This window comes from Oryx dammah, unplaced genomic scaffold (genome assembly GCF_014754425.2).
Source record: "Oryx dammah isolate SB20612 unplaced genomic scaffold, SCBI_Odam_1.1 HiC_scaffold_13, whole genome shotgun sequence".
NCBI classification, from domain to species: Eukaryota; Metazoa; Chordata; class Mammalia; order Artiodactyla; family Bovidae; genus Oryx; species Oryx dammah.
This window is the reverse complement of record NW_024070197.1, coordinates 18,761,672-18,787,558: the sequence shown is the minus strand read 5'-3', so window position 1 is coordinate 18,787,558 and position 25,887 is coordinate 18,761,672. Positions and strand designations below refer to the sequence as shown.

At 58.0% G+C, this 25,887-nt stretch overlaps 3 protein-coding genes across 5 annotated transcripts; 1 reads left to right on the top strand and 2 right to left on the bottom strand.

Moving 5' to 3' along the window:
* The first annotated feature begins 223 nt into the window (after positions 1–223).
* On the top strand, positions 224–20,343 carry KMT2B (lysine methyltransferase 2B). 2 transcript variants are annotated; one of them, XM_040252899.1, is made up of 37 exons: positions 224–586; positions 1,710–1,782; positions 2,018–4,017; positions 4,229–4,342; positions 4,436–4,586; positions 4,852–5,131; positions 5,293–5,348; positions 5,596–5,874; positions 6,170–6,264; positions 6,538–6,636; positions 6,767–6,880; positions 7,006–7,152; positions 7,251–7,346; positions 7,808–7,925; positions 8,447–8,560; positions 8,722–8,906; positions 8,980–9,069; positions 9,153–9,257; positions 9,383–9,456; positions 10,054–10,169; positions 10,261–10,352; positions 10,432–10,569; positions 11,181–11,339; positions 11,578–11,698; positions 11,782–11,860; positions 11,979–12,139; positions 13,177–13,404; positions 13,486–14,782; positions 14,867–14,956; positions 15,034–15,143; positions 18,249–18,386; positions 18,470–18,544; positions 18,651–18,828; positions 19,129–19,236; positions 19,354–19,437; positions 19,549–19,678; positions 19,766–20,343. In XM_040252899.1, exons 1-37 carry the CDS (start codon positions 224–226, stop codon positions 20,039–20,041), a joined length of 8,133 nt encoding a protein of 2,710 aa, XP_040108833.1. In that variant the 3' UTR covers positions 20,042–20,343. The 2 variants fall into 2 exon arrangements, with proteins under 2 accessions (XP_040108833.1, XP_040108834.1); XM_040252900.1 differs by lacking the exons at positions 18,470–18,544; positions 18,651–18,828; positions 19,129–19,236; ... (1 more) ...; positions 19,549–19,678; positions 19,766–20,343 and having other exon boundaries at positions 16,271–18,342.
* A 523-nt stretch (positions 20,344–20,866) lies between these two features.
* IGFLR1 (IGF like family receptor 1) lies at positions 20,867–24,823 on the bottom strand. Its single transcript, XM_040253021.1, has 8 exons — positions 24,731–24,823; positions 24,424–24,557; positions 24,207–24,302; positions 23,295–23,855; positions 22,665–22,887; positions 22,025–22,209; positions 21,322–21,709; positions 20,867–21,238 (listed from the first exon to the last, which is right to left on the bottom strand). Exons 4-8 carry the CDS (start codon positions 23,370–23,372, stop codon positions 20,892–20,894), a joined length of 1,221 nt encoding a protein of 406 aa, XP_040108955.1. The 5' UTR covers positions 23,373–23,855; positions 24,207–24,302; positions 24,424–24,557; positions 24,731–24,823; the 3' UTR covers positions 20,867–20,891.
* Positions 23,567–25,886, bottom strand: U2AF1L4 (U2 small nuclear RNA auxiliary factor 1 like 4). Of its 2 annotated transcripts, XM_040253055.1 has the most exons (9): positions 25,735–25,863; positions 25,502–25,589; positions 25,311–25,361; positions 25,036–25,102; positions 24,904–24,953; positions 24,731–24,829; positions 24,424–24,557; positions 24,207–24,302; positions 23,567–23,855 (listed from the first exon to the last, which is right to left on the bottom strand). In XM_040253055.1, exons 1-9 carry the CDS (start codon positions 25,836–25,838, stop codon positions 23,771–23,773), a joined length of 774 nt encoding a protein of 257 aa, XP_040108989.1. In that variant the 5' UTR covers positions 25,839–25,863; the 3' UTR covers positions 23,567–23,770. The 2 variants fall into 2 exon arrangements, with proteins under 2 accessions (XP_040108989.1, XP_040108990.1); XM_040253056.1 differs by lacking the exon at positions 25,311–25,361 and having other exon boundaries at positions 25,735–25,886.
* Position 25,887: the final 1 nt, after the last annotated feature.

The following is a 25,887-nucleotide window of genomic DNA, read 5'->3' as shown; positions in this document are numbered from 1 at the left end:
CTCTTTAGGTGCGGTCTAAGGGTGACCAGCCGGCCGGCCTCGGACTCCCGCTCCCGTGGTGCCCCGCGCGGCCGGCCCAGCCCTCGGCTCGTGTCGGCCCCGCGGCGGCGCTGCTTGTTGTCGTGAGCCTAAGCCGCCCCGCCCCTCCTCTGCTCCCCTCCCCCCGGCCCTGCGTACGGGCCGCCCCTCCCCCCGCCTCCCCGGCCCCTCTCACGGTGCCAAGATGGCGGCGGCGGCGGGCGGCGGCAGTTGCCCCGGGCCTGGCTCCGCGCGGGGCCGTTTCCCGGGCCGGCCGCGGGGCTCCGGCGGGGGCGGGGGCCGCGGCGGACGGGGCAACGGGGCCGAAAGAGTGCGGGTAGCTCTGCGGCGCGGCGGCGGCGCGGCAGGGCCGGGCGGAGCCGAGCCCGGGGAGGACACGGCCCTGCTCCGTTTGCTGGGACTCCACCGGGGCCTGCGCCGGCTCCGCCGCCTGTGGGCCGGCCCGCGCATTCAGCGGGGCCGGGGCCGGGGTCGGGGCCGGGGCTGGGGCCCGAGCCGGGGCTGCCTGCTGGAGGAGGAGAGCAGTGACGGGGAGTCCGACGATGAGGTGAGACAGTCGGAGGCGTCCCCAGCCCTGGGCGGGGCGGAGGCAGGGGGCTTCCAGGGGTCTGGGTGGCCCCGAGGGGTGGTGTGGGGAAGCGGAGTCCTCAGGGCTTTGGGGGAGGGAAAGGGCCCTGGAAATAGGCAGGGGAGAAGGTAGATAGGCTGTGCGGAGCTGTCGGTAGAAGAGGCCTCTGAAAGTGGATAGAGAAGCCTGAGCTGCCGCTGAGCACTTCGGCTCGAGGCAGGTCCTGCAGAAGTGTCCTGGGCTGATCCTTCTTGGTAGTTGGCAGAGCCATGACTGGAGAAATTTGGGCTGGGAGGCTATGGGACTGCGTGCCCAACCAGTGGTGGTTGACAGCAGAAGCGTGGCTTGAGTGGACGCAGGCTAGCCGGTGGACCTGGGCTGTGGACCTGCAAGCTGCCCCACCCGGCCTTATAAGCTCCGACACACCACATTTCACCAGTGCCCCAGTTCTTCCGACTAAAGTGGAGAGAGGGGAGAATGGTGGAGGGCTTCTTCTTGGGGGCAGAGGTGCAAGAGACCTGGGACGTAGGTGAGACTGGGCACTCCAGCAGGTCTGAGTTCAATTCAGGATTTATCACCAGTCTCTCGGAAAGGGCTCAAGGTGTGGGTTGTACTGCTTAGGACGGTTTGTAGCCTCCTGAGTGCTCACAGCAGGTCATAATATGATAAACTACTTAATACACACACATGCACACCCCACTTGGGTGCCCCAATTCCCGTTTTTCATTCAGAGAGAAACAGCTTGAGAGGGTATAGACAGAGTTTCTACTTTTTTCTGAGTTGGAGGATGAGAGAATATTAGGGTAGTGGCTGCTGTCTGACTTAGACCCTTTTCTGTTCCCTTTGAGCCAGTGGACCACTGATGACTTGTGCTGGTGTGGCCTGAAACTGGGGATGCAATTTCAAAATACGTTCTGTCTCCATCCCTAGGAAGAGATTGTGTATTTTCCCCCTTCACCTTCTAGTCTTTTTAGTTCATTTGTAAATAGAGATACGTTAAGGGGGAAGCTGGGGATATTCCTCAATACCTGAGTCTCAGGCTAAACAAGGGCTTTGGCACTGACTGCTGTTTCTCCCCTCCACCCCTGGTCCCCTAAATCAGGAGTTTCAGGGTTTTCATTCAGATGAAGATGTGGCCCCCAGTTCCCTGCGCTCTGCGCTCCGGTCCCAGCGAGGTGAGTGACGGGGAAACTCTACCTCTGTAGCTTAATAGGAATGTTACTCTTGTTTTTCGTGTCAGCTCTGCCCTGCTCTAGAGTCTCCATCAGTTACCGAGTGTGTTCTGTGTCAAAGCCCCAGCTAGGCTGGGCTGTGGGGGAAGCAGACAAGTCAGAGTCCCTGTACTCCTGGAGTCTTCCTCTGTCTGCAGGGCCAGCTTGACCCATCTCCCCACACGTATTCTCCTTTTAGGTCGAGCCCCCCGAGGTCGGGGCCGCAAGCATAAGACGACCCCCCTTCCGCCTCCTCGCCTAGCAGATGTGGCTCCTACACCCCCAAAGACTCCTGCCCGGAAACGGGGTGAGGAGGGCACAGAACGGATGGTGCAGGCACTGACTGAACTTCTCCGGCGGGCCCAGGCACCCCCAGCCCCCCGGAGCCGGGCATGTGAGTCCTCCACCCCCCGTCGGTCTCGGGGACGGCCCCCAGGACGGCCAGCAGGCCCCTGCAGGAAGAAGCAACAAGCAGTAGTGGTGGCAGAAGCAGCTGTGACAATCCCCAAACCTGAGCCCCCACCTCCTGTTGTTCCAGTAAAACACCGAACTGGCAGCTGGAAGTGCAAGGAGGGGCCCGGCCCAGGCCCTGGGACCCCCAAGCGTGGAGGACAGTCTGGGCGAGGAGGCCGTGGTGGCAGGGGCCGAGGCCGAGGCCGGCTCCCCCTCGTGATCAAGTTTGTTTCAAAGGCCAAAAAAATGAAGATGGGACAGTTGTCCTTGGGACTTGAATCAGGTCAGGGTCAAGATCAGCATGAGGAAAGCTGGCAGGATGCCCCCCAGGGAAGAGCTGGATCTGGGCAAGGAGAGGGCCCCTGCTGGAGGAAGGAGCAGAAGCTGGAGGAGGAGGGAGAGGAGGAGAAAGAAGAGGAAGATGAGGAAGAGAGAGCTGTAGCTGAGGAAGCAATGGTGCTAGCCGAGGAAAAGGAAGAGGCAAAGCTGCCATCACCACCCCTGACTCCTCCAGCCCCTCCACCTCCTCCATCCCTGCCACCCCTTTCAGCATCTCCTCCGTCCCCACTTTGCCCTCCACCCCCACCTGTCTCTCCTCCACCCCCACCATCACCTCCACCTCCTCGTGCCCCTGAGGAGCAGGAAGAGTCCCCTCCTCCCGTGGTCCCAGCTACATGCTCGCGAAAGAGGGGCCGGCCTCCCCTAACTCCCAGCCAGCGGGCAGAGCGGGAAGCTGCTCGGGCAGGGCCAGAGGGTACCTCTCCTCCCACTCCAGTCCCCAGCACCGCCACAGGAGGCCCTCTGGAAGACAGCCCCACTGTGGCCCCCAAAAGTACCACCTTTCTGAAGAACATCCGACAGTTTATTATGCCTGTGGTGAGTGCCCGCTCTTCCCGTGTCATCAAGACACCCCGGCGATTTATGGATGAAGACCCCCCCAAGCCCCCAAAGGTGGAGGTCTCACCTACTCTACGGCCTCCCATGGCCACCTCCCCACTGGCCCCCCAGGAACCAGCACCAGCCCCCTCTCCACCCCGTGCCCCAACTCCTCCATCTACCCCAGTCCCACTCCCTGAGAAGAGACGGTCCATCCTAAGGGAACCTACATTTCGCTGGACCTCACTGACCCGGGAACTGCCCCCTCCTCCCCCTGCTCCTCCACCGGCCCCACCGCCACTTCCTGCCCCTGTAATTCCTTCCCGGAGGCCCCTGCTCCTTCGGGCCCCTCAATTTACCCCAAGTGAAGCCCACCTGAAGATCTACGAATCGGTGCTTACTACTCCTCCTCTTGGGGCCCCTGAAGCCCCTGAGCCAGAGCCTCCTCCTGCCGATGACTCTCCAGCTGAGCCTGAGCCGCGGGCAGTGGGCCGCACGAACCACCTCAGCTTGCCTCGATTTGCCCCTGTGGTCGCCACTCCTGTTAAGGCTGAGATGCCCTCCCCTGGGGCTCCAGCTCCAAGCAGTGGGCAGCAGCCTCACGCTCAGCTGCAGCAGCCCCTCCAGGCCTTGCAAACCCAGCTGCTGCCCCCAGCACTACCACCACAGCAGTCACTACTGCAGCCCCAGGTACAGCTGCAGCCACCGCCACAGCAGGCGCCACCACTGGAAAAGGCCCGGATTGCAGGCCTGGGGTCCTTACCACTGTCTGGTGTGGAGGAGAAAATGTTCAGTCTCCTCAAGAGAGCCAAGGTGCAGCTAATCAAGATTGACCAGCAGCAGCAGCAGAAAGTGGCGTCTTTGATGCCGGTGAGCATGGTGCTTTGGCCAGGCCCCTGCGCCCAGTCACTCAGGTTCAATTCTCTGCAGTCCCTTTACCTCCTGGCTCTTAGGACACCTTCTAGCATTGCAGGGAAACCTCCAAGCCAGCCTTCGCCCTGTCCCCCAGCTTCTTGGCTTCCTTCCTCGGCCCCATTTGTCCTCGCTCCCCAGCCTCTGACCCTGTTTATTCCCCCAGCAGCCCAGCCCTGGAGGGCAGATGGAGGAGGTTGTGGGGACTGTCAAGCAGATCCCAGACAGAGGCTCTGTCAAGTCGGAAGATGAGCTAGTGGAAGCTAAGAGGGAGAGACCATCGGTATGGAGCGGGAAGAAGGCCCTCTGGGTAAGACTGGCAGAGGGAGTATGAGGGGCAGCTCCCCACAGCTCTTCCTGGTTTTTCCTCCCCCAGGGCCCTGAGTCCCCTGTGCAAGGACCCCGCATCAAACACGTCTGCCGTCATGCTGCTGTGGCCCTGGGTCAGGCCCGGGCCATGGTGCCCGAAGACGTCCCCCGCCTCAGCGCTCTCCCTCTCCGGGATCGGCAGGACCTCAACGCGGAGGGTAGGGGCGGGTGTGTTGTGGGGAAGTTTTGACAGCTGTGCCACATTGGGGGGTGAGTGAAGGAATCAGCCTGGGAGAATGGCAACTGAGTAGGGTGCTTTGGGTCAGGTGGCAAGTGGGTTGGAATGCTAGATCTTAGAGCGGACTTGGGAGCACCTGGAGCCTGAGCATGGTGGGGAAGTTGAATGGGATCTTGGGGAGGCCAGGGGACCGAGGCAGAACTCCTGTGCTTTGTGGCTCCACTCCCACCTCTCCACTGAACTAGATACGTCGTCAGCATCTGAGACTGAGAGCGTCCCATCCCAGTCCCAGCCGGGAAAGGTGGAGTCAGCGGGGCCCGGGGGAGACTCAGAGCCTGCAGGGTCTGGAGGGACCCTGGCACACGCACCTCGGCGCTCACTGCCCTCCCATCACGGCAAGAAGATGCGGATGGCACGGTGTGGACACTGTCGGGGCTGCCTGCGTGTGCAGGACTGTGGCTCCTGTGTCAACTGCCTGGACAAGCCCAAGTTTGGGGGCCCCAACACCAAGAAGCAGTGCTGTGTGTGAGTAGCTGGGGCGCAGGCTCCGTTCCCACCCGTGGTTGTCAGTCACCCAGGCCTCCTGCCCCAGCAGAGCAGTGGGATTGGCATCCTTGTGGAGAGCTTCCTCTCTTCCCCCAGACCACCAGTCCCCTACCCTGGTGACGTGCTGCTCCCCTCCCCAGATACCGGAAGTGTGACAAGATAGAGGCTCGGAAGATGGAACGGCTGGCCAAAAAAGGTAACGAGGCTTGAGAAGCATTTCTTTACACAGTCTTACTGAGATGCATGGTATAAAGGAAACCATGTCTTTCTCTGCTCTCCTCCCTTTGTCTTTGCAGTCCACCGCCTTTGTCGTTTTTCCCATCGTGCACTTCTGTATCTTCTGTACTTGTTCTCTTCTGCCCCGCTTTTTTCTGGCTTTTCTCCATCCTAGTGTCCATGTCCTTGGCTGAGCTCAGATCTTACTGAGTCCCCTGTTCCCACAGGCCGGACGATAGTGAAGACGCTGTTGCCCTGGGATTCCGATGAATCTCCTGAGGCCTCCCCTGGTCCTCCAGGCCCACGCCGGGGGGCGGGAGCTGGGGGGCCCCGGGAGGAGGTGGTGGCCCCCCCGGGGCCCGAGGAGCAGGACTCCTTCCTACTGCAGCGAAAGTCAGCCCGGCGCTGCGTCAAACAGCGACCCTCCTATGATATCTTCGAGGACTCAGATGACTCAGAGCCCGGGGGTCCCCCTGCTCCTCGGCGTCGGACCCCCCGGGAAAATGGTAGGAATTGTTTGCTGCTTTCACTATCAGTCCTGTGTGTGGAATGGTTAGGACTCACCAACCCAAGGCTCTGTCAGTCTCCAGGAGAGTGACTGAGTGAAGAGAAGGGCGGTTTTAGTGGGCAGGGAGAACGGGTGCGGGAGGTTTTCAGTAGGTTGTTGAACAAGGCTCAAGTCATCCTCATGGACCTGGGCTCGTTAAAGGCCTGGGGATCTGGAAATCACATGGGGGCGGTCGAGGAGGGGAGATGGGACAGAGAAGAGGGGGAACCTCACCACTCCTGTGTCCTGCCTAGAGCTGCCAGTGCCAGAACCAGAGGAGCAGAGTCGGCCCCGCAAACCCACCCTGCAGCCTGTGTTGCAGCTCAAGGCCCGAAGGCGCCTGGACAAGGTCAGCATAGTCCCCACACCAAGAACCTGAGCCCTGTGTGAGGCGTGGCTCCATCCAGGGAGCTTCCTGGCAAGTCAGGGTCACAGGCTCACCTGAGTGCTGTAGCGTGTCCATGCCAGAGGACAGGCTCTGAGTGACTGAAGCAGGCATCTCTCTCTGGAAGGCCAAGTAGGATCTAGGCAAAAAGCGGGATGGCGTAGGCTGGGGAGAGGGCAGTGAGAAGTTGGTAAATGGTGGGGCTGCAGCCCTCTTAGCACCACTGTCCCTCTCCAGGATGCTTTGGCCCCTGGCCCTTTTGCCTCTTTTCCCAATGGCTGGACTGGAAAACAAAAGTCTCCAGATGGCGTGCACCGGGTTCGTGTGGATTTTAAGGTATGGCGTAGGGTGGTGGGGACTGTGGTGGGAAGAAACGTGTTGGTTACGAATGAGAACCCTGGGCTTTAAGTTTGGATCTTGCTGTGTTGCTGGCTGCTCTCTGATTCTGCCTCTTCTCTTCCCTCAGGAGGATTGTGACCTGGAGAATGTGTGGCTAATGGGTGGCCTAAGCGTACTCACCTCTGTGCCAGGGGGACCACCCATGGTGTGCTTGCTGTGTGCCAGCAAAGGCCTGCATGAGGTGGGATGCCTCTCCCCTCAAGTCTCCATTAGCCCTGACTGCCTGGTGTTTGGCCTTTAAACAGGGCCCCTTCCCTGGCCTCCTGGGCCCTCACTCTGCCCACTCTTCACTCTCCCCACTCCCAGCTGGTGTTCTGCCAGGTCTGCTGTGACCCTTTTCACCCATTCTGCCTGGAGGAGGCCGAGCGACCCCTGCCCCAACATCATGACACTTGGTGCTGTCGCCGCTGCAAGTTTTGCCACGTCTGTGGGCGCAAAGGCCGGGGATCCAAGGTTTGGGCACAAGGGCCGTGGCAGTGGCGGCATGGAGGAGAGGGGTGTCTCTGAGCCAGTAGGTTTTGCCATTGCTGTCTTTCTCCGATACCCTGCAGCACCTCCTGGAGTGTGAGCGCTGCCGCCATGCTTACCACCCAGCCTGTCTGGGGCCCAGCTACCCAACCCGGGCCACACGCAAACGGCGCCACTGGGTGAGAGATGAGGCCCCCTCCCCTGGCTTTGGAGCTCTAATTAATGCCGCCACCACCCCAGGATTGCTCTAGGCCAGGGCTCTTGGGGATGGGAGGGTGGGGGTCCTCTTAAGAGTTTGATAAACATCACATGTCCTCTTCAAAAATTTTGTACAGACAAGATTTCTGTGCAGAATGTGTATGTAATGGTTTTACAGGCTCATGGATTCCGTAGTCCCCAGCTCACAGTCCCCTGCTGTAGCCTCATCTCTTCCGTCTCACTCGGCCAGTCTCCACACTTCATCTCTCTCCTGCCCTGCTTCTTTCCCTCTCCATCCTCCTCTTCACCTCTCCCGCACACCTGTTCCCCTTACCCGTCCTTCAGCATCTGTCTCCTGCCCGCTCCTCTTTGCCCCTCCCCACCTCACACTTCTCCAGCCTGGTGTCTCTGTTCTCCCCCTAACGTTGCCCTGCCCCTCCAGATCTGCTCAGCCTGCGTGCGCTGTAAGAGCTGTGGGGCGACTCCAGGCAAGAACTGGGACGTCGAGTGGTCGGGAGATTACAGCCTCTGCCCCAGGTGCACCCAGCTCTTTGAGAAAGGTGGGGACCTGGCAGGGGACCGGGGCCCCGGGGGCCACCGGGGAGTGGGCCAGGTTCCTAGACAAGCAGCTGGAAGTGATTCTCTCTGCTAGTATTTCTCCACTCTCTTCTCTGGAGCTTTCCTTTCCATTCAGAGTATTCTTTTGTAGGAGCCCATCTAGTACTTAAGAGAGGGACACGGCCCCTCTGAGGACAGTGGGAGTGGAGGGCTTGGACCCCACCCTCATGGTGGTCCCGGAAGTACCTCCTAGAACTTTAAGTCTCCACTGAGCTCTCTGAAGACCTGGGCTTCCTCGTTGGCTCAAGCAGCAGGTTTAGCAAGGCTCTTTGCGTTGTGAGGCCTTGGGGCTGCAGAGTTAGGAGAGCATCCTTATCTTTAGCCAGCCTTTGAGGCGTGGTAGGGACCCAGGTGGGGCAGGACAGGGCAGCTTGTGCAGCAGTCGTGGGCTGGCCGGCCTCCATGCCAGGCTGCTGAGGGTAGCTCATAGCACCAACTCCTCTGACTTCTCTTCTTGCTCCAGGAAACTACTGCCCGATCTGCACACGCTGCTATGAAGACAATGACTACGAGAGCAAGATGATGCAGTGTGCACAGTGTGACCACTGGGTGCACGCCAAGTGTGAGGGGCTCTCAGGTGAGTGGGCGGAAGCCTGGGGCGTGGCCTCAGCCTTGCCCTGCCCTGCCCTTTGCTGCAGGCTCTCAGGAGACAGCGAAATGTTCTTAGTGACCTGGGCCGGTCTGAGAACTTCCACGTCACTGAAACCATTTTTCCCTTTCCTGCTCTGGCTGTTCTAGATGAAGACTACGAGATCCTTTCAGGGCTGCCAGACTCGGTGCTGTACACCTGTGGGCCGTGTGCTGGGGCCACACACCCTCGCTGGCGAGAGGCCCTGAGTGGGGCCCTACAAGGGGGCCTGCGCCAGGTGCTTCAGGGCCTGCTGAGCTCCAAGGTGGCAGGCCCACTGCTGCTGTGCGCCCAGGTCTGCGGGCCCGGATGACTGGACGGGAGGGGCCTGGCCCAGCACGAGCCCTGCTGACTTCCCCTCTTTGCAGTGTGGGCAGGAAGGACAGCAGCTGCACCCAGGGCCCTGCGACCTGCACGCTGTGAGCCGGCGCTTCGAGGAGGGCCACTACAAGTCTGTGGTGAGTGGGACACTGAGGAGCCGCTGCATGCCTGGGGGAGAGGATTGGGGTGGGGGCTCGGGTCCTGACAAACCGCCTTACAGCACAGCTTCATGGAGGACGTGGTGGGCATCCTGATGAGGCACTCTGAAGAAGGAGAGATGCTGGAGCGCCGGGCTGGAGGCCAGACCAAGGGGCTCCTACTGAAGGTGAGCTCTTTGGGGGCTACCCTGAGGGTGACTTGCATGGTAGCAGGGAGGAGAGAGTGGGTTCCTGCCCCCACCACCTCTCCTGGGGAAGACAGTTTTTCTCATCTTGTCAACCTGCTCCCCAGCTGCTAGAGTCTGCGTTCGGCTGGTTCGACGCCCACGACCCCAAGTACTGGCGACGGAGTACCCGGCTGCCCAAGTGAGCAAGGCTGGGTAGCAGGAGGGGAACCAGGAAGAGAAGGCAAAGGCAGGGGCGCCTGGGAATCCAGGGTCCAGCTGGATTGAGAATAGACAAGGAGCCAGGGTTAGGGTCTTGGAGGGCGGTGGGACCAGGATGAGAGTCCCCAGTGGTCTAGATGAGCAGAGACTCGTATTGTGTGGTTAATTCTTACTTCGGCTGTACATTATGCAAGGTGGTGTTGGGGACAGCAGTGGGCAAGCCATGTTTGGGGGGTTGGGCAGACACTGATAACCTGGACAGTTAAGGCTTTGAAGGGGAGGCCCAGGGGCTGTGGGAGCTCAGAGGAGGTGCCTGCATAGGAGCCTCGGGTCTGAGGCTTCCCAAAGAAATGACATCTAAGCTGAAAAGTGGAGGAGAGGTATTCTGGGCATGGAGAACAGTATTTTATGTGGCAAAGGTGGCACAAGAGGGTCTGGCTTGTTTGGAAGGCTGAGAGAAGTTCCACGTAGAGAGAGGACAGAGGGGGTCATGGCATAATCAGGTTGATACTATGGGTGGGCCCCAGTCCAGCACCCCTCGATAGATGTGTCAGAGGCTGACCCTGCCTGTCCACAGCGGAGTCCTTCCCAATGCGGTGTTGCCCCCATCCCTGGACCACGTCTACGCTCAGTGGAGGCAGCAGGAACCAGAGACCCCAGAATCAGGGCAGCCTCCAGGCGATCCCTCAACAGGTACTGGGCAGTTGGGGCTAGAAGCCTGATCACTCGGTGGGCCAGGCTCCAGGTCCTCATTCTTAGACCGTCCTTCCCACACCCCTACCAGCTTTCCAGGGCAAGGATTCAGCTGCTTTCTCACACCTGGAGGACCCCCGTCAATGTGCGCTCTGCCTCAAATACGGGGATGCAGACTCTAAGGTGAGGGCTACTGCATGAAGACCCAGGTTGTAGAGTCTGGTCTCTGACTCTTCCCCTCACACCATGACTCTGCCCCCAGGAGGCGGGACGGCTCCTGTACATTGGGCAGAATGAGTGGACACATGTCAACTGTGCCATTTGGTCAGCTGAAGTGTTTGAAGAAAATGACGGCTCCCTCAAGAACGTGCATGCTGCTGTGGCTCGAGGGAGGCAGATGGTGAGGGCGCGGGCCTGGAGAGGGGGCAGTTCTCGGGGGCTGGGGTGGGGCCCAACTCCAGTAGAGACAGCTCTGGTTTCGCGGTCTCTGCCACAGCTTGTCCTTGGTGCCTCTTTTGGCTGTCCAGGACTCTAGTGCTGCAGTGAAAGCAAGTCTTTTCCTATTTGTGCTCTCTCGCTTAACGTGGGCCTGAAGCCTCGGAGACTAAAAGTTAGATAATCTCCTGTTACTAGGCTTGTGTGGCATTGACCTCTTACTCCATCCCTGTGAGGTGAGGTACTGCGTGGGAACCCCCCTCTGTGGGGTGCTGCCAGCTCACCCTCAGGAAGTAGAATGAGAGAGACCTGCCACAGCGGGCAGGTGTGAGGGTTCAGTGAAGTAATACGGGCTCCACGTTAGAACAGCTTGAGGAAACCTCAGCTCCTGTTATTTTTCTTAAGGAGTCTGCGCTTGTTTTGACGTGTGCCTGGGCCTGGATGCCACTGGTGGGGAGTAACGTGCTGTTGTTCTGTGAGGTGCTAGGCTCAGCAGGGGCCCAAGGGCGTCTTTGAGGACAGCGATGCTGGGTGTCAGGCCCTGCTTCCTCGCCTAGCAGCCCCTTCTGCCCATAGCGCTGTGAACTCTGCCTGAAGCCTGGTGCCACGGTGGGCTGCTGCCTTTCCTCCTGCCTCAGCAACTTCCACTTCATGTGCGCCCGGGCCAGCTACTGCATCTTCCAGGATGACAAGAAAGTGTTCTGCCAGAAGCACACAGACCTGCTGGATGGCAAGGTGGGCCCTCACCTTGGGGACACAGTGCCCCACTGCTGTCTCTCTTCCTCTCAGGGAGCCCCGTAGCCCCTCGGGCCTCACCCAGCTGCCTCTTAGTGTCTCTTCCTTGTTCCCTTGCTCTCCGCCCCCAGTCCTTTAGTCAAGCCCCTTGACTGACCAGTCTCTGGAGCAAGCCTTCCCTCACATCCCCCTCACCCCCTCACCAATCCAGCAACCCCATTTGCCACCCACCTCCCAGGAGATCGTGAACCCTGACGGTTTTGATGTTCTCCGCCGAGTCTACGTGGACTTTGAGGGCATCAATTTCAAGCGAAAGTTCTTGACGGGGCTTGAACCTGATGCCATCAATGTACTCATTGGTAAGCAGCTTGCTCTCTCCCCTCATCTTCCTGACCCTGCCTAGGCCCGCTCTCCTGACCTCTCCCACCCACCTGTACCATAGGCTCCATCCGGATTGACTCCTTGGGCACTCTGTCTGACCTCTCAGACTGTGAGGGACGGCTCTTCCCCATTGGCTACCAGTGAGCAACCCAAGGGGCGTTGGTGGGGCTGGGGGCTTCCAAGGCTGGATCTTGTTTCCCAAGTTGTCCTGACCCTTTTGTCCTACGCGCCACCCACCCCCACCTCCCCCTGCCCCAGGTGCTCCCGTCTGTACTGGAGCACGGTAGATGCTCGGCGGCGCTGCTGGTATCGGTGCCGGATCCTGGAGTATCGGCCGTGGGGGCCAAGGGAAGAGCCGGTTCACCTGGAGGCAGCAGAAGAGAACCAGACCATTGTGCACAGTCCTGCCCCTTCCTCAGGTATGGCCTTGGAGCTCACGCATTTTTTCCCTGAGTGCTGCCCTCCGCAAACAGCTACCCATCAAGCGTTGTTCTCCTGTGCCCTAATGAAATCCCAGGATGTTTGCCATTGTTCTGTGTGTGGAAGTGGTGGTGGCTTAAGATTAACTTCGTGCCAGGAAGTGAGAAGAGAGGCAGGTGCACACTAACTGCTTGTGAGGGTGGCAGTTTCTGGACAAATGTAAGGAGCGTTTATGGCCACCTGACTTGGGGCTCCGTGCTTGTGTTATGCTCCCTGCAGCCCCTTAAAAAAAGGATAAGCTCCTTTGTACATCCTAGAAAGGGCATAGTGGTGAAGCCAGGATTTAACCCTAGATCTGCTCATTTCCCAAACTGATACCCTCTCCTCCACGCCAGCGCTTAGGGCCAGTTGGCAGGAAGCACAGAATGGGCTCAAGGACTGTTAGAGAGAGGGGTCCTGGTGGGCCCCGTGGGGGGAGGGAGAGACGTGGATCATGCTTGTGGGCAAGGTGTGTGTTCTGGGTTGGAGCACAACATGGAGAGAGGGGAAAGAGGGTACAGCCACCCTGGCTGGAAGCATGGGAGCATTGGAAGGAGGCAGCAGAGATCAGCGGGCACAGACTGGGTGGAGCCAGGCCATGCGGCGCCACAAGTGCCAGGATGGGGTGGGTGCCTTTGATGTGGCTGGGTGTGCAGCGCAAGGAAGAGAGTGGTAGGACTGGCCGTGCTGGAGGGAGGGCCGTACCCTGCGTGGGGCCTGAATCTGGGAGGGAACAGCAGGCACCCAGGAAGTGAGGAAATGGCAGAGGATGGGTGGGGGGGGGGATCACAAAGGGACTCTGAGCCAGGTGTATGGGGAGGTTTTGCAGAAGTCAGAGAGGTTTGAGACCTGGGTCATGACTGGGAATGCAAGCACCTTGTGCCCAGGTCAGGGGCCAGATGGAGGTGTGGGTGCCTCAAAAGAATGAAAGATGTGTGAGCAGAGGCTTTCACAAGGAGCCCCCGCCACCCATGATCCCATTCTCTTGCCTCTCTAGATCCCCCAGATCATGTGGACCCCCCGCCAGATACAGATGCCCTTATCCCTAGAGCTCCTGAGCACCACCCACCCGTTCAGAACCCGGACCCCCCACCTCGGCTGGATCCAAGCAGTGCCCCTCCTCCAGCCCCCCGCTCCTTCTCGGGGGCTCGAATCAAAGTGCCCAACTACTCACCATCCCGGAGGCCCTTGGGGGGTGTGTCCTTTGGACCCCTGCCCTCCCCTGGTGTGTACCTGGAAGTCCTGGGGAGGGGTGGGGCAGGGTGAGGCAGGAACTCCTGGCTGACACTGACCCTTCCCCCTACAGGAAGTCCATCTTCTCTGACCCACCACATCCCTACAGTGGGAGACCCGGACTTCCCAGCTCCCCCGAGACGTTCCCGTCGCCCCAGCCCTCTGGCTTCCAGGCTGCCACCTTCACGGCGGGCCTCTCCCCCTCTCAGAACCTCTCCTCAGCTCAGGGTGCCCCCTCCTACCTCAGTCGTTAGAGCCCTCACACCTACCTCAGGGGAGCTGGCTCCCCCAAGCCGGGCCCCGTCTCCTCCACCACCCCCTGAAGACCTGGGCCCAGACTTTGAGGACATGGAGGTGGTGTCAGGACTGAGTGCTGCTGACCTGGACTTTGCGGCCAGCCTGCTGGGGACTGAGCCCTTCCAGGAAGAGATCGTGGCTGCGGGGGCCGGGGGGAGCAGCCATGGGGGCCCGGGGGACAGCTCAGAGGAGGAGGCCGGCCCCACCCCCCGCTACGTCCACTTCCCTGTGACTGTGGTGTCCGGCCCTGCCCTGGTCCCCGGTGCCCTTCCCGGAACCCCCCGCATTGAACAGCTGGACGGAGTGGATGATGGCACCGACAGCGAGGCCGAGGCAGTCCAGCAGCCTCGGGGCCAGGGGACTCCTCCTTCAGGGCCAGGAGCAGGCCGGGCAGGGATCATCGGGGCTGCAGGGGACAGGGCCCGACCTCCCGAGGACTTGCCGTCAGAAATCGTGGATTTTGTGTTGAAGAACCTAGGGGGTCCTGGGGAGGGGGGTGCTGGACCCAGAGAGGAGCCCCTCCCCCCAGCACCTCCTCTGGCCAACGGCAGCCAGCCCCCTCAGGGCCTGCCCCCTAACCCAGCTGATCCCACCCGGACGTTTGCCTGGCTCCCTGGACCCCCGGGGGTCCGGGTATTGAGCCTGGGCCCTGCCCCTGAGCCCCCGAAACCTGCCGCATCCAAGATCATCCTTGTCAACAAGCTGGGGCAGGTGTTTGTAAAGATGGCAGGGGAGGGTGAACCTGTCTCACCCCCAGTGAAGCCACCGCCTCTGCCCCCTCCTATGCCCCCCACAGCCCCCACTTCCTGGACTCTGCCCCCAGGACCCCTGCTGGGTGTGTTGCCAGTGGTGGGGGTGGTCCGCCCTGCCCCGCCCCCACCTCCCCCTCCATTGACGCTGGTGTTGAGCAGTGGGCCCCCCAGCCCGCCCCGCCAGGCCATCCGTGTCAAAAGGGTGTCCACCTTCTCTGGCCGTTCTCCACCAGCGCCTCCACCAAGCAAGACTCCCCGGCTGGAGGAAGATGGAGAGTTCTTGGAGGACCCCCCCCAGGGTCCAGGGCCTTGTGGCAGTGGGTAAGTGAGTGTGGCCAGGCTGTGGAGTGGGAGAGAGGTGGGCAGAGGAAGGCACTCAGCCTTCTTACGGTGCCCCTACCCCAGGTTCAGCCGAGTGAGGATGAAAACGCCCACCGTGCGTGGAGTTCTTGACGTGGGTGATCCTGGGGAGCCCACTGCGGGGGAAAGCCCGAGGTGAGTGGCCAGCCTCCTTTCCCTGGGGGCTCTGGTACCGCTGTCCTTTCCTCCTTCTGACAGGTCTCTTCTCACAGGCCCCTCCAGGACCGGTCCCCTCTGCTGCCACTTCCCGAAGGTGGCCCTCCCCGGGCCCCTGATGGTCCCCCTGACCTGCTGCTTGATTCCCAGTGGCACCACTACTCAGGTAGGGACCAGCCTCTCCCTCTCACTGCCTCCGTCCCCCATTCTGGTCTCAGCTGAGTAACTGACATACACAACTGGTCCACTTTAAACGCTCCCTGGGTGTTGCACATTGCACACTCAAGGTGGATACAAGCCTGAGGCGGGGTGCTTGTGGCCTGTGGCAGAAATAAACACATGCCTGTCCAGTGTCCCCAAAAGGCCAAGGAAGGGCTTCAGAACTTTGTGTGCCAGGTTAGGTACCTACTAAAGCCAAAGATGGGGTTCTGGGGATCATTCAGAAAGGGTTCAGCCCACTTGAGACCCAGAGGAAGGGCAAGAGCAGTAGGGAAGTCAGAGGAGAGTGGTGTCCAGAGGCTCAGGGAAGGCAGTAGTCAGCCATCCCAGCTGCCGCAGAGGCCACCATGCACATGGGGTCTGGGAAAGGTGTACTATCTGTGCAGGTAGCACAGGGTGGGGAAGATGATGTGTCAGAGTCCAAAACTGAAGACAGTGGTGATGAGGAAGCCAGAATAAAGCCCAGGCACCTCACCAAAAAGCTCAGCTGAGAGTCTTGGGTGGTGGAGGAGGGTGGGACAGACTTACGGGGGTTTTGTGTGAGGGCTGTGAAAGCAAAGGCAAGAAGGAAGTTGAATGGGACTCGTGGATGGAAAAGGAGGTGGGAGGAGCTGTGGCAGTCAGATTTGAATTGGAGACCCCTGAGACAGGAGGACACGAGAAAGGTGTACAGGCATATCTCGTTTTATTGCCCTTCAGTTATCACATTTTTTACAAATTGAAGGTTTGTGGAAACCCTGCATGGAGCAAGTCTTATCAGCGTCATTTTTCCAACAGTATTTGCTCACTTTGTGTCTCTGTATCACACTTTGGTAATTTTCATAATACTTCAAACTTTTTCATTGTCTGTTACGGTGATCTGTGATCAGTGATCTTTGCTGTTACTATTGCAAGAAGATTACAACTTGCTGAAAGCTCAGATGATGGTTAGCATATTTTAGCGATAATTAAGGTATGTACATTGTTTTTTTAGCCATAATGCTGTTGCACATTTAAGAGACTACAATGTAGTGTAAACATAACTTTTATATGCCCTGGGAAACCCAAAAGATTTGTTGACTTGCTTTATTTCAGTATTTACCCTAATGCGGTGGTCCGGAACCGAACCCGCAATATCTCCGAGTTATGCCTGTACTTGCAGAGATAATGAGACATCAGGATGCAGGATGGGGCACTTGGAGCAGTTCTGGCTGATGGACTCAGTGAAGCTGGAAGGGCAGTGCTCTGCTGGTCATGGAGGGCAGGGGGAGAGGGAGTGGGCTTCAGCCAAGTAAGCTGGTAATTGAGCAGCCCGAGGCTCAGAATTTCTTGTGGCCCCAGTCCTGTTGGGATGTGTGGATTTTCTCCATTACGTAGAGCTCAGCTGCTGAGTAGGGAAGTGGAATGAAGTAGACTGAGACTGTTTAGCTGAAAGACTACTTACAGGGGTCAGAGACGGCGTAAGGAGGTGGTAGTGACCGTGACAGACAGGTCCCTGCCCATAGGGACCAGACACATTTTGCTAGAGGAAACCGACATGTAATTAGCAAGTGCACTTCAGCTTAGAATGAGCGCTGTGAGAGAAAAGCCAGTGAGAGAGTGCCTGGGCGAGGCCTCTGTCTATAGACTGGTCTGTGTAGTTATGTTCAGGGAACAGAATGGAAGTGAGAGTGGAGAAAGGCGGAAGTCAGAGGAGGACCCTGGAGCACTTGGAGGCTTGGAGATGATGTGGGTCACACAGCAGGAGTTAGGTTTAATCTTGCTTAGGGCCAGAGGGTGGGCATATGGGCAGGTTGGCCCAAAGAAGTTATGTGGGAAGAAAGCTTGGCCGTGTGAGTCCTGCCTCTCCTATAACGTGCTCCATTCAAAACATTCGCCCCCATCCCACTCATCTTAGGTACAGTGGTCGGGCCTCAGTTCACATCCTGCAGCCAATAGCATCATTTGGTGCATGGATCCCTCCCTCCTTGAAGTGTGTCCTTTCCTGGCTTCCAGCCCTCTCCTCACCTCTGGTTGTGCCTCTTTGTTCTAGCCTGTCAACTTTGGTGTGTCCCAGCACCCTGGCCTTGACTTCTCTATCTCCACTTACTCCTGAGTGCTCTTGTCTATCTTCCTGGCTCTAAATCCCATCTCTAATTCTGATAGCTCCCAAATCGCTAGCCAGGCTCCTGTGTCCTGCTGCCCGCCTGCCATCTCTGCCACAAGTTGAAAGGGGAGGTTTTCAAAGAGGGATCTCTGACTCAGTGTGTCCTAAACTGAGTTCTTGACTTTCACTACAAACTTGTTTCTCCCTTACCTTTACTGCCTCAGTCAGTGGCCATTGTATCCTTCCAGTTGTTTAGACTCCACACCTGGAGTTGTCCTTGACTCTCCTCTTTCTCACATCCACATCACCTATGTTAGCTAGGCCTCTCTGTTCTAGCTTTAAATTCTTTAGCCCTTGAGAAGTCCCTCATAGTGTACATATACTTGATTCTGTGAGTATGGGCTTTTTATAATACTATATTGGTAATCTTTACAGAAATGCGGTGCACGTAAAAAAATTGTTGTTTAGTCAATAAGTCATGTCTACCTCTTTTGTGACCCCATGGACTGTACTCCAGCAGGCTCCTGTGTCCATGGGATTTTCCAGACAAGAATACTGGAGTGGGTTGCCGTTTTCTTCTCCAGAGGATCATCCCAACCCAGGGATCGAACACGTGTCTCCTGCTTGGCAGGCAGTTCTTTACCACAGCCACCAGGGAGGCCCACTTTAAAAAACACACGTGCAAAAATAGTTCTCCAGTATTTTAAGTTTTGTGTAAGATTCAGAAGAATGAGGAGTAGATGGGCATTTGTGATAGACTGAGTTTGAGTGAGCTGTGAACACATTCTACAGAAAAGGGACTGTAGGCCCTTTAGAAGAAATAATGTCCATTCTGTAGGATTATTGGGCAAATATTGCAAGAGGAAGGCCATTAAATCTAGTAACTGTGCTTGTACCCGAGGAGGAAGGGAAGGCAGAGGGGAGCCAGGGACGTTTGAGTCAAGGAAGGGTGACCCTCCCCAACTCTCATCTGCTCCCTGGGACCAGGTGAGGCTTCAAGCTCCGAGGAAGAGCCTCCATCCCCAGAGGACAAAGAGAACCAGGCCCCTAAACGGGCTGGCCCACACCTGCGTTTCGAGATCAGCAGTGAGGATGGGTTCAGCGTGGAGGCAGAGAGCTTGGAAGGTGAGTTGGGGATAGTGTTGACAGGGAGGGGAGATGTTCCATAGAACATTATCCTGACAGCTCTGGCCCTGCCCTCTCCCCAGGGGCATGGAGAACTCTGATTGAGAAGGTGCAAGAGGCCCGAGGGCATGCCCGGCTCAGACATCTCTCCTTCAGTGGTAACTGAGGGGGGTCCACAGGGATGCTGGGAGCTGGGATGACTCCCAGTAGACAGGATGGGCCTCCGACATGACCAGTGTGTCCTCACCGTCGACTCTTCCCCAGGAATGAGTGGGGCAAGGCTCCTGGGCATCCACCACGATGCTGTCATCTTCCTGGCAGAGCAGCTGCCCGGGGCTCAGCGCTGCCAGCACTACAAGTTCCGCTACCACCAGCAGGGAGAGGGCCAGGAGGAGCCACCCCTGAACCCCCATGGGGCAGCCCGCGCTGAGGTCTATCTCCGGTGAGAGGTCTGGGGTGTGGTGCCTGGGTCCGGGTAGCCCTAGAGGAGTTCTCAAGGGTGGAAATTTAGTCTGCACAGATTGGAAACTGAAGTCTGAGAAGACACTAGGCTACTCCAGAAGTTGTTTCTGGAGACCACATCAGAAGAATGAACCCCGTCTCTTCCCTTTTGCTGTGTCTTCAGTAGTAGCAGTATTCTTCCTGCCCCACCAGCAGCAGGCCCAGGCCAAAGAATAGATGGGTAGCATCTTCCTGAGAGAATGGCTACGAACCTCCCTCCTTTCCTCCCTTCCACCTGCAGCAAGTGCACCTTTGACATGTTCAACTTCCTGGCCTCCCAGCACCGGGTGCTTCCTGAGGGGGCCACCTGTGATGAGGAAGAGGATGAGGTGCAGCTCAGGTCAACCAGGTATGGGGGGCAGGCCAGGGTGCTGGGAGTGGTCTGGAAGGGCCCAAAAGAGGGTAATCAGGGCAAGAGAAGTCATTTCTGGGTGCCAGCCTGTGTGACACTGCCATTCCCCACCAGACGTGCCACCAGTCTGGAGCTGCCCATGGCCATGCGTTTTCGCCACCTCAAGAAGACATCCAAAGAGGCTGTGGGTGTCTACAGGTTTGTGGGGTTGTGGGGAGGATGCCCGTTGGGTGGACAGGCAGGTGCCCGGGTCAGGGGCTGCTTTGGTTCTGTCCCCCTGACCTCCCCCTTGCCCATCTTACCCTGCAGATCTGCCATCCACGGGCGGGGCCTGTTCTGTAAGCGCAACATCGATGCTGGCGAGATGGTCATTGAGTACTCTGGTATTGTCATTCGCTCTGTGCTGACTGACAAGCGGGAGAAGTTCTATGATGGGAAGGTAGGCTCTGCCGGGCCACGGGAATGAGGCAGCTGAAACAGGGCGGCCCGTGGGAACAGAGCCTCTGACGCCCCCCCGTCCCTGTAGGGCATTGGGTGCTACATGTTCCGCATGGATGACTTTGACGTGGTGGACGCCACCATGCACGGCAATGCCGCCCGCTTCATCAACCACTCGTGTGAGCCCAACTGCTTCTCTCGCGTCATCCACGTGGAGGGCCAGAAGCACATCGTCATCTTCGCCCTGCGCCGCATCCTGCGGGGTGAGGAGCTCACCTATGACTACAAGTTCCCCATCGAGGATGCCAGCAACAAGCTGCCCTGCAACTGTGGCGCCAAGCGCTGCCGTCGCTTCCTTAACTGAAGCAGTGGCTGCCTGCCACGCCCCCTGCTGCCATCTTGCCCCTAGCTTGGGGGCTCCCTCGTCCCTCCCAGAGCATCTCACCTCCACCCTCCTGTTCAGGGTGGATGTGGGCATGCAGGTGGCGAGGGCCCTGCCTCCACCCCTCCAGCCCACCCAGCAATCGCCCCCTTCTTGCCCTGGGGGCCCAGGATGTAGATATTGTACAAAAGTTTCTAAATCCCTTCTTTTCTATGCACTTTTTTATTTAAGGGGGTGGGATCCAGGTGGGAACCCCCCCACAATAAAGTCTGTCAATGTTTGGAGAGGTGGTCTTCCATTTGTATGGTGCAGGGGACAGGTAGGACCTCTTGTTTCTCTGTGCCCCACACCTATCCTGAGCCAGGGAAACCCGTCAGCCTGAACAGGTAGGTAAGAGGGCATGGTTCAGAACTAGAATTGTGGGGTCTTTAAAGGCTCAGAGCTAAATATAATACCTGTTCTGGGTTAGAATTGAACTAAGTCCTTGTAGATGAACTCTCCCAGGGGGAGCAGGACCTTTTCTGAGGGGACCCTGGTTGCCCAGAGGTAACCCACAGCTGGTCTTGTAAGGTGGGATTGGCCCATTCCGTGGGGGTGGGATTAGAAGGGGAATCAGGATGTCTGTTGGGATTTTGCCCAATTAAGGCTTTGGGGGTGGGGAGCGGCATGCAAGATCCTAGTTTCCTGATGGGAAATCAAACCCAGTCCCCTTGTAGTGGAAATGCAGAGTTGGAACTACTGTGCTGCCAGGAATTCCTAATTCATACTGTTTTAAGAGGGCTCTTAATGAGGCCCAGAGACAGCAGCACTTCAATAGAAACTTTATTGAATACTAGGCCAGGCAAGCCCCTGATGAGCCAAGTTTGGACAGCACCTGCAGTGCATCTGCCCTCCCTATCTGGGCCAGGTGTGTGCCAAGCTGGCCCAGAGAGGCAGAGGGCTCCCGTGCCACCACCGTCTCAATCAGAGCCCTCAGAGGTGAGCGACTGGGCCGCAGTGAGTAGGCAAAAGTGGACCAGGCTGCAGGCAGTCCGTATCTTGCAGCCAGGTGTCGAGTGGTGCCACAGGCCATCCTTCCACCTGGCCCAGGCTCAGGATCCAGCAACAGGATCAGCTCCTCCAGCACCTCCAGCTCATCCAGGAGGCGAGAGAGGGGCTGTGACTCCAGGCTTGGCATCTCTGGGAGACAAAGTGAGGGGTGAGGCAGGGGGAGTACAAGCTTCCAGTCCACCTCCCCATCCTTGGGTGTATCCTCAACTAACCCTTGCCTAGGAGTGGAGACAGAGAGACCTCCTTCCATGAGTCCCTTGCCTCTGAAGTCTCCAGGGAGGCTGGAGAGGACGAGTGCAAGAAGCAGGTGTGGGTGTCAAGGTCGCTGCAAACCAAGCTAGGATACGGGTGTTGGACTGCTTTCCCTTGGTTGAGGCGACGGTGGTGCCTTTGCAGGGCAAGCAGGATTACGGCTGAGGTCACGAGCAGAACCAGCACTAGGAATAGGGCAAAACTCAAACTCGGCCAAGCTTGCTGAGGGGCTTTGTGCTCAGAAGTCCACGAAACACTGGGAATCGCAGGTGAGCTGGGCTCCTGGGAGCTAAGGATGCTCGATTTTCCAGGAGTCAGTGGGCAGGGCTCCTTGTTAGGGACAGGCTTCTGGAAAACAAGAGGTTGGAATAAAGTGCGAGGCATGCCCAACTTGTGAATCCTCAGCACAAACCTCTCATCCTTACCTCCCTCAATGGGTCCACATCCCCGCCTGATCCAGCCCCCGCCCCCCGCAACCCCCAACTCCTTTAACCCAGGCAAGTCATCTCCAGATACCATGGCCCCACCCCTACCCTCTTCAGTTAAGCTACTCCCCTTCCCTTAATAAGACCCCACCCATCCGATCCCAAGTCAGGCCTCCAGTTCTCGCCCCGCTCCCTTAAGCTGCACCCCTGCCCAGGCGCTCTGAAACCTAAGCAGTACCTCTCGGCAGAGCCGCCCAGTTCCGCCGCGGCTCCCCGAGGGAATGGGTGCCGTTGCTCCGCCACCACAAAGGCTACATAGCTCCGCGCTGTTGCTATTGCACTGTCCAGGAGGACACTCTTGGAAGGGGTGCATTACGTGATTGCCAGCATCATCCAGCCCGCAGTTTTCCGAAAACTCCAGGTCTGGTGGGAGAGAGTCTCACATGCTGTTGTCAAGCCGGCCTTCTCTGCGCTAGCTACCCGCTTTCATCTATGCCCTATCCTTGCAGGCCCCGCCCCTTATATGGTACTCACCCAACCTATCAGCGGACCTATCACCTCTAACCCCGCCCCACACTATCTCAAGCAGCCTCCCAACCCTCTCTACCCAGGCACCGCCCCTTAAATTGTCCCGCCCACTTCTTCCTCACTGCTCGGTTCCCGCCTAATGGGTAACACACCTTCACCTTGACCCTCTTAACCCACACGGCTCCTTTCTTCGAGGGCTTAGCTCCCTCACTCATCTATGCACAACCCACCGCCCCTACCCCGAAGCAAGTCTCACAGGCCATAGCACACAGACCTCGCCCCTCCCCCTGCCCCCATCACCCTTTAACTCCGCCCTAACATACACAAACGCCCAGTTCCCCGCTCCTCACCCGAGCAAGGGGGCGGCCCGAAGCGCTGCAGGCAGCTGCCGCAGCACCGGTTGTCAGGGTTCCAGTACTCCAGGCGGCCGCAGTGCTGAGAGGCCTCCCAAGGCGCCGCCTGGGCCAGAAGCAGCACAGCAGTCCGGAGGAGGCGTAGGGGCCCCATCCGGGCGGAGCCTGCAATCTGGGGGCCCCTGACCACACGACTTCCTGCCACAGCGCTTCTGCCGCACTTGCCAGGAAACCGGGGCAGAAGAAGGAAGCAGTGGATGTGGAGGCATAGGATCCTCAGTCCCCTTCAGAAGCCAAGAATCTATCCCCCAGCCCCTAGTCCAACTCCTGGCCGGTTATCAGAGAAGCCATAAGGCCTTGAGATCACTAGAGCGAGGACTCTACAGCCAGATTGCCTGGATTTATAACCTGTCTCTGCCATCTTCCTGCCCTGTTTTCCCATCTGTAAAATGGGATAATAATAGTAACCTGTCTCATAGGGTAACTGGAGAAGTAAAACTATGACTGAAAGTAAAGCATTTAGAACAGTATCTGGCATAGAATACCTACTTCAATCGCTGGGCAGTGGGCATGGGGGACCCAATCCTCACCCACTACACACTCCCACCCAATGCCCAGCAACCTTACCTTAGCTCCTAACCACAATCTCCTCCAGATTAGGAGTCCTCCAACCTGCTGCAACCAAGCATCTCCCTCGAGAGTCATCAGCCAGATGTGAAGTTTCCAGCACAAAGGCAGCCCCACCTATCCAGTCCCACTTGGGGATTTCTGGGACCCTGGGTGTTCTGCTTTTGCACCTGTTGTTGGAAGTTCCTTGGCTGAGGTTGTGGCCAGAGCCCAGCCCCACTTCCCCTTTTCACCAAATGTGGGGGTGGAAGGAAACCAGCCTACAGCCAGGCTTAAGCTAACAACAAAGCTCTAAACCCTCAGTACAGAATTTTATTAGGGGAGGGGCAATAGAAGTTCCCTGTGTTGAAGGTGTTACATCATGGAGACCCAGAGTCTGGAGAAGATGTCACTGGGAAGTTATGGGAACTTTGAGGAGGTGTCCTGGCCAGGAACATCTGTGCCTGCCAAGGGTGGAGGGCAAGGGGGTCAGGGTCTCAGAAACGGCCATGCCGGTGGTCTGGAGACCGTCGTCGATTTCTTTCTCGGGGACGGTGGCCAGTATGGGACCTTGGGGGTGACCTGGGGACATAGAGAGGAGGGTTAGAGCCATAGCGAATGATGTGCAGATCTTCCAGTTCAGCCTCCCTGCTCAGGGACAAATCATGGCAGTTGATGAAGTAAATAGTTCCTGGGGGTGGCCTCAGGATAGGTGCATAGGGACTAATCTCAGGACTGGAGAGCCAGGATGGACTTGGGTTTGGGGTTCAGGCTGGTTTAGGGGTTGAGACTTAGATGCTGACCTTCAGATAGGGCTGAGGGCTAGTCTTAGGGCACAAAAGGCTGAGACACTTATTGGGGCATAGGATCAGATTCATCAGGGTTCAGGGGGCTTGGGGTATGAGAAGTCTTGGCAGGTTGGTCCTGAAATACCTGCGCCTGGGTCCCCGCCCGTAGAGCTGCCGCCTGAGGTCGCGGGAAATGGGTCGCAGGTGCATGAAGTTGCAGAAACCACCGCGGGTACATTCCCTGGGTAAAGGATAAATACATGGATGAATGGATGGATGAGGCCACTGTCACTGACAGCCCCGTTAACACACAACAGAAGCCTGGGACTCCAGGTGCCCATCCCACTGCTGTACTACCATACCCCATCTCATACTGCCGACAGCACGACTCCCGGAAATCGGTGACGGGAGACAGCTCAGCATGCACAGCTTGCCCGTTGAACCAGCGGTTATTGAGCTCAACCACTGCCCGCTCTGCATCTTCCTCACGCCGAAACTGAGGAAAAGTCAGTCAGGGTGAACAATCAAACTCAGAAATCTTCAGAGGATTAGCTAGCAGCTCAAGGGCTGGACCGCTTTTAGTGATGGACCTCAAGCTGTGAGGCTTCATTGGTGACTTTCAGGCACTGAAATGCCTTCACCTCTGGGCTCTGGGGGGACAGCAGGCACCTTGACATAAACATTGCCCACGAGGTGGTCCCCCAGGTTGTCGCACACATTCATCTCTTCAATCTCCCCGTACTTCTCCTGCAGTTCGGTGAACACTTCCTGTGGAAGATTAGGAGGAAATCAGCTGAGCTCCCGGCCCACGGGAAACTCAACCCACCCCCGCCAACCCTCACCTCGAAGAAGTTATCATAGTGTTCTTGCACCTCCACGTCGCTCACGTGACCTGGAGGAGGGGGCAGGGTGGAATCAGGGGGCGGCCTGCTGGGGGCTGTCCGCCCTGCCCCCAACACTGGCCGCTTACTCACAGTGCGATCCGTCTGCGGTTTGGGCGGTGTTCTGTGGATTCCGATACAGGTTGAGCAGCACTATGGTCTGAACAGAATTTAAAAGGGGCAGGGCCTGAGTTCAGAGGGCGGGGTTATATGCTAAGGGGTGGGATATGAAGGTTGCGGGTGAGACCTCGCAACAGAGGAAAAAAGCATAAACATCTTGCGTGTCTCAGCAACGCTTGCCCCTCAGAGAACCAGAAGAGAGGGTATCTAGCAGTGAGGGATAGCCCAGGGGTGTGGTCTGTACGTACGAGGGCGTGGCCAAGTCCCTGGGAGAAGAGCCTGAAGGTTGGGGGAGGAACCTGTAGAGGTCCGACAAGGGAAAAACCGGGCTATAGGGTGGGCCCTAGAAATCCGGAAAAGGCGGGACCTCGTGATGATGGACAACAGAAGAGGAATGGCCAGGAGGCGTTAACCCCCCAGGATCCGCGCCCGGTCTCACCTGGCTGAAAGTCGGTTTATTGTGAAGCCGGGAGCACCGGTCCCCGTGCCGGCAGGCCCCGATCTTAAAGTAAAAAGAGCAGTTAACCCTGGAAGAGGTGCAAAGACAGAGGTGAACCGAGGGCCAGGGAGCTGGACACCCCAGAAACACCGATCCACGCCGCCCAGCCACCAGGTGGCCAAGTGCCCCGTCCCCGGCCCCCCGAAGGGGCCACTCCCTGCACCCATTCTCACTTGTCCTTCTCAGTCCCGAATATCGATGCTAAATATTCAGCCATTTTTACCCAAACCCTCCAACTCTGTCTGCTATTTACGTCATTTCCGTTGCTTAAAAGCATTGGGAAGTGTAGTTCGCTGCCTCCGCACTGGAAACTCCCTAGTGCGCTT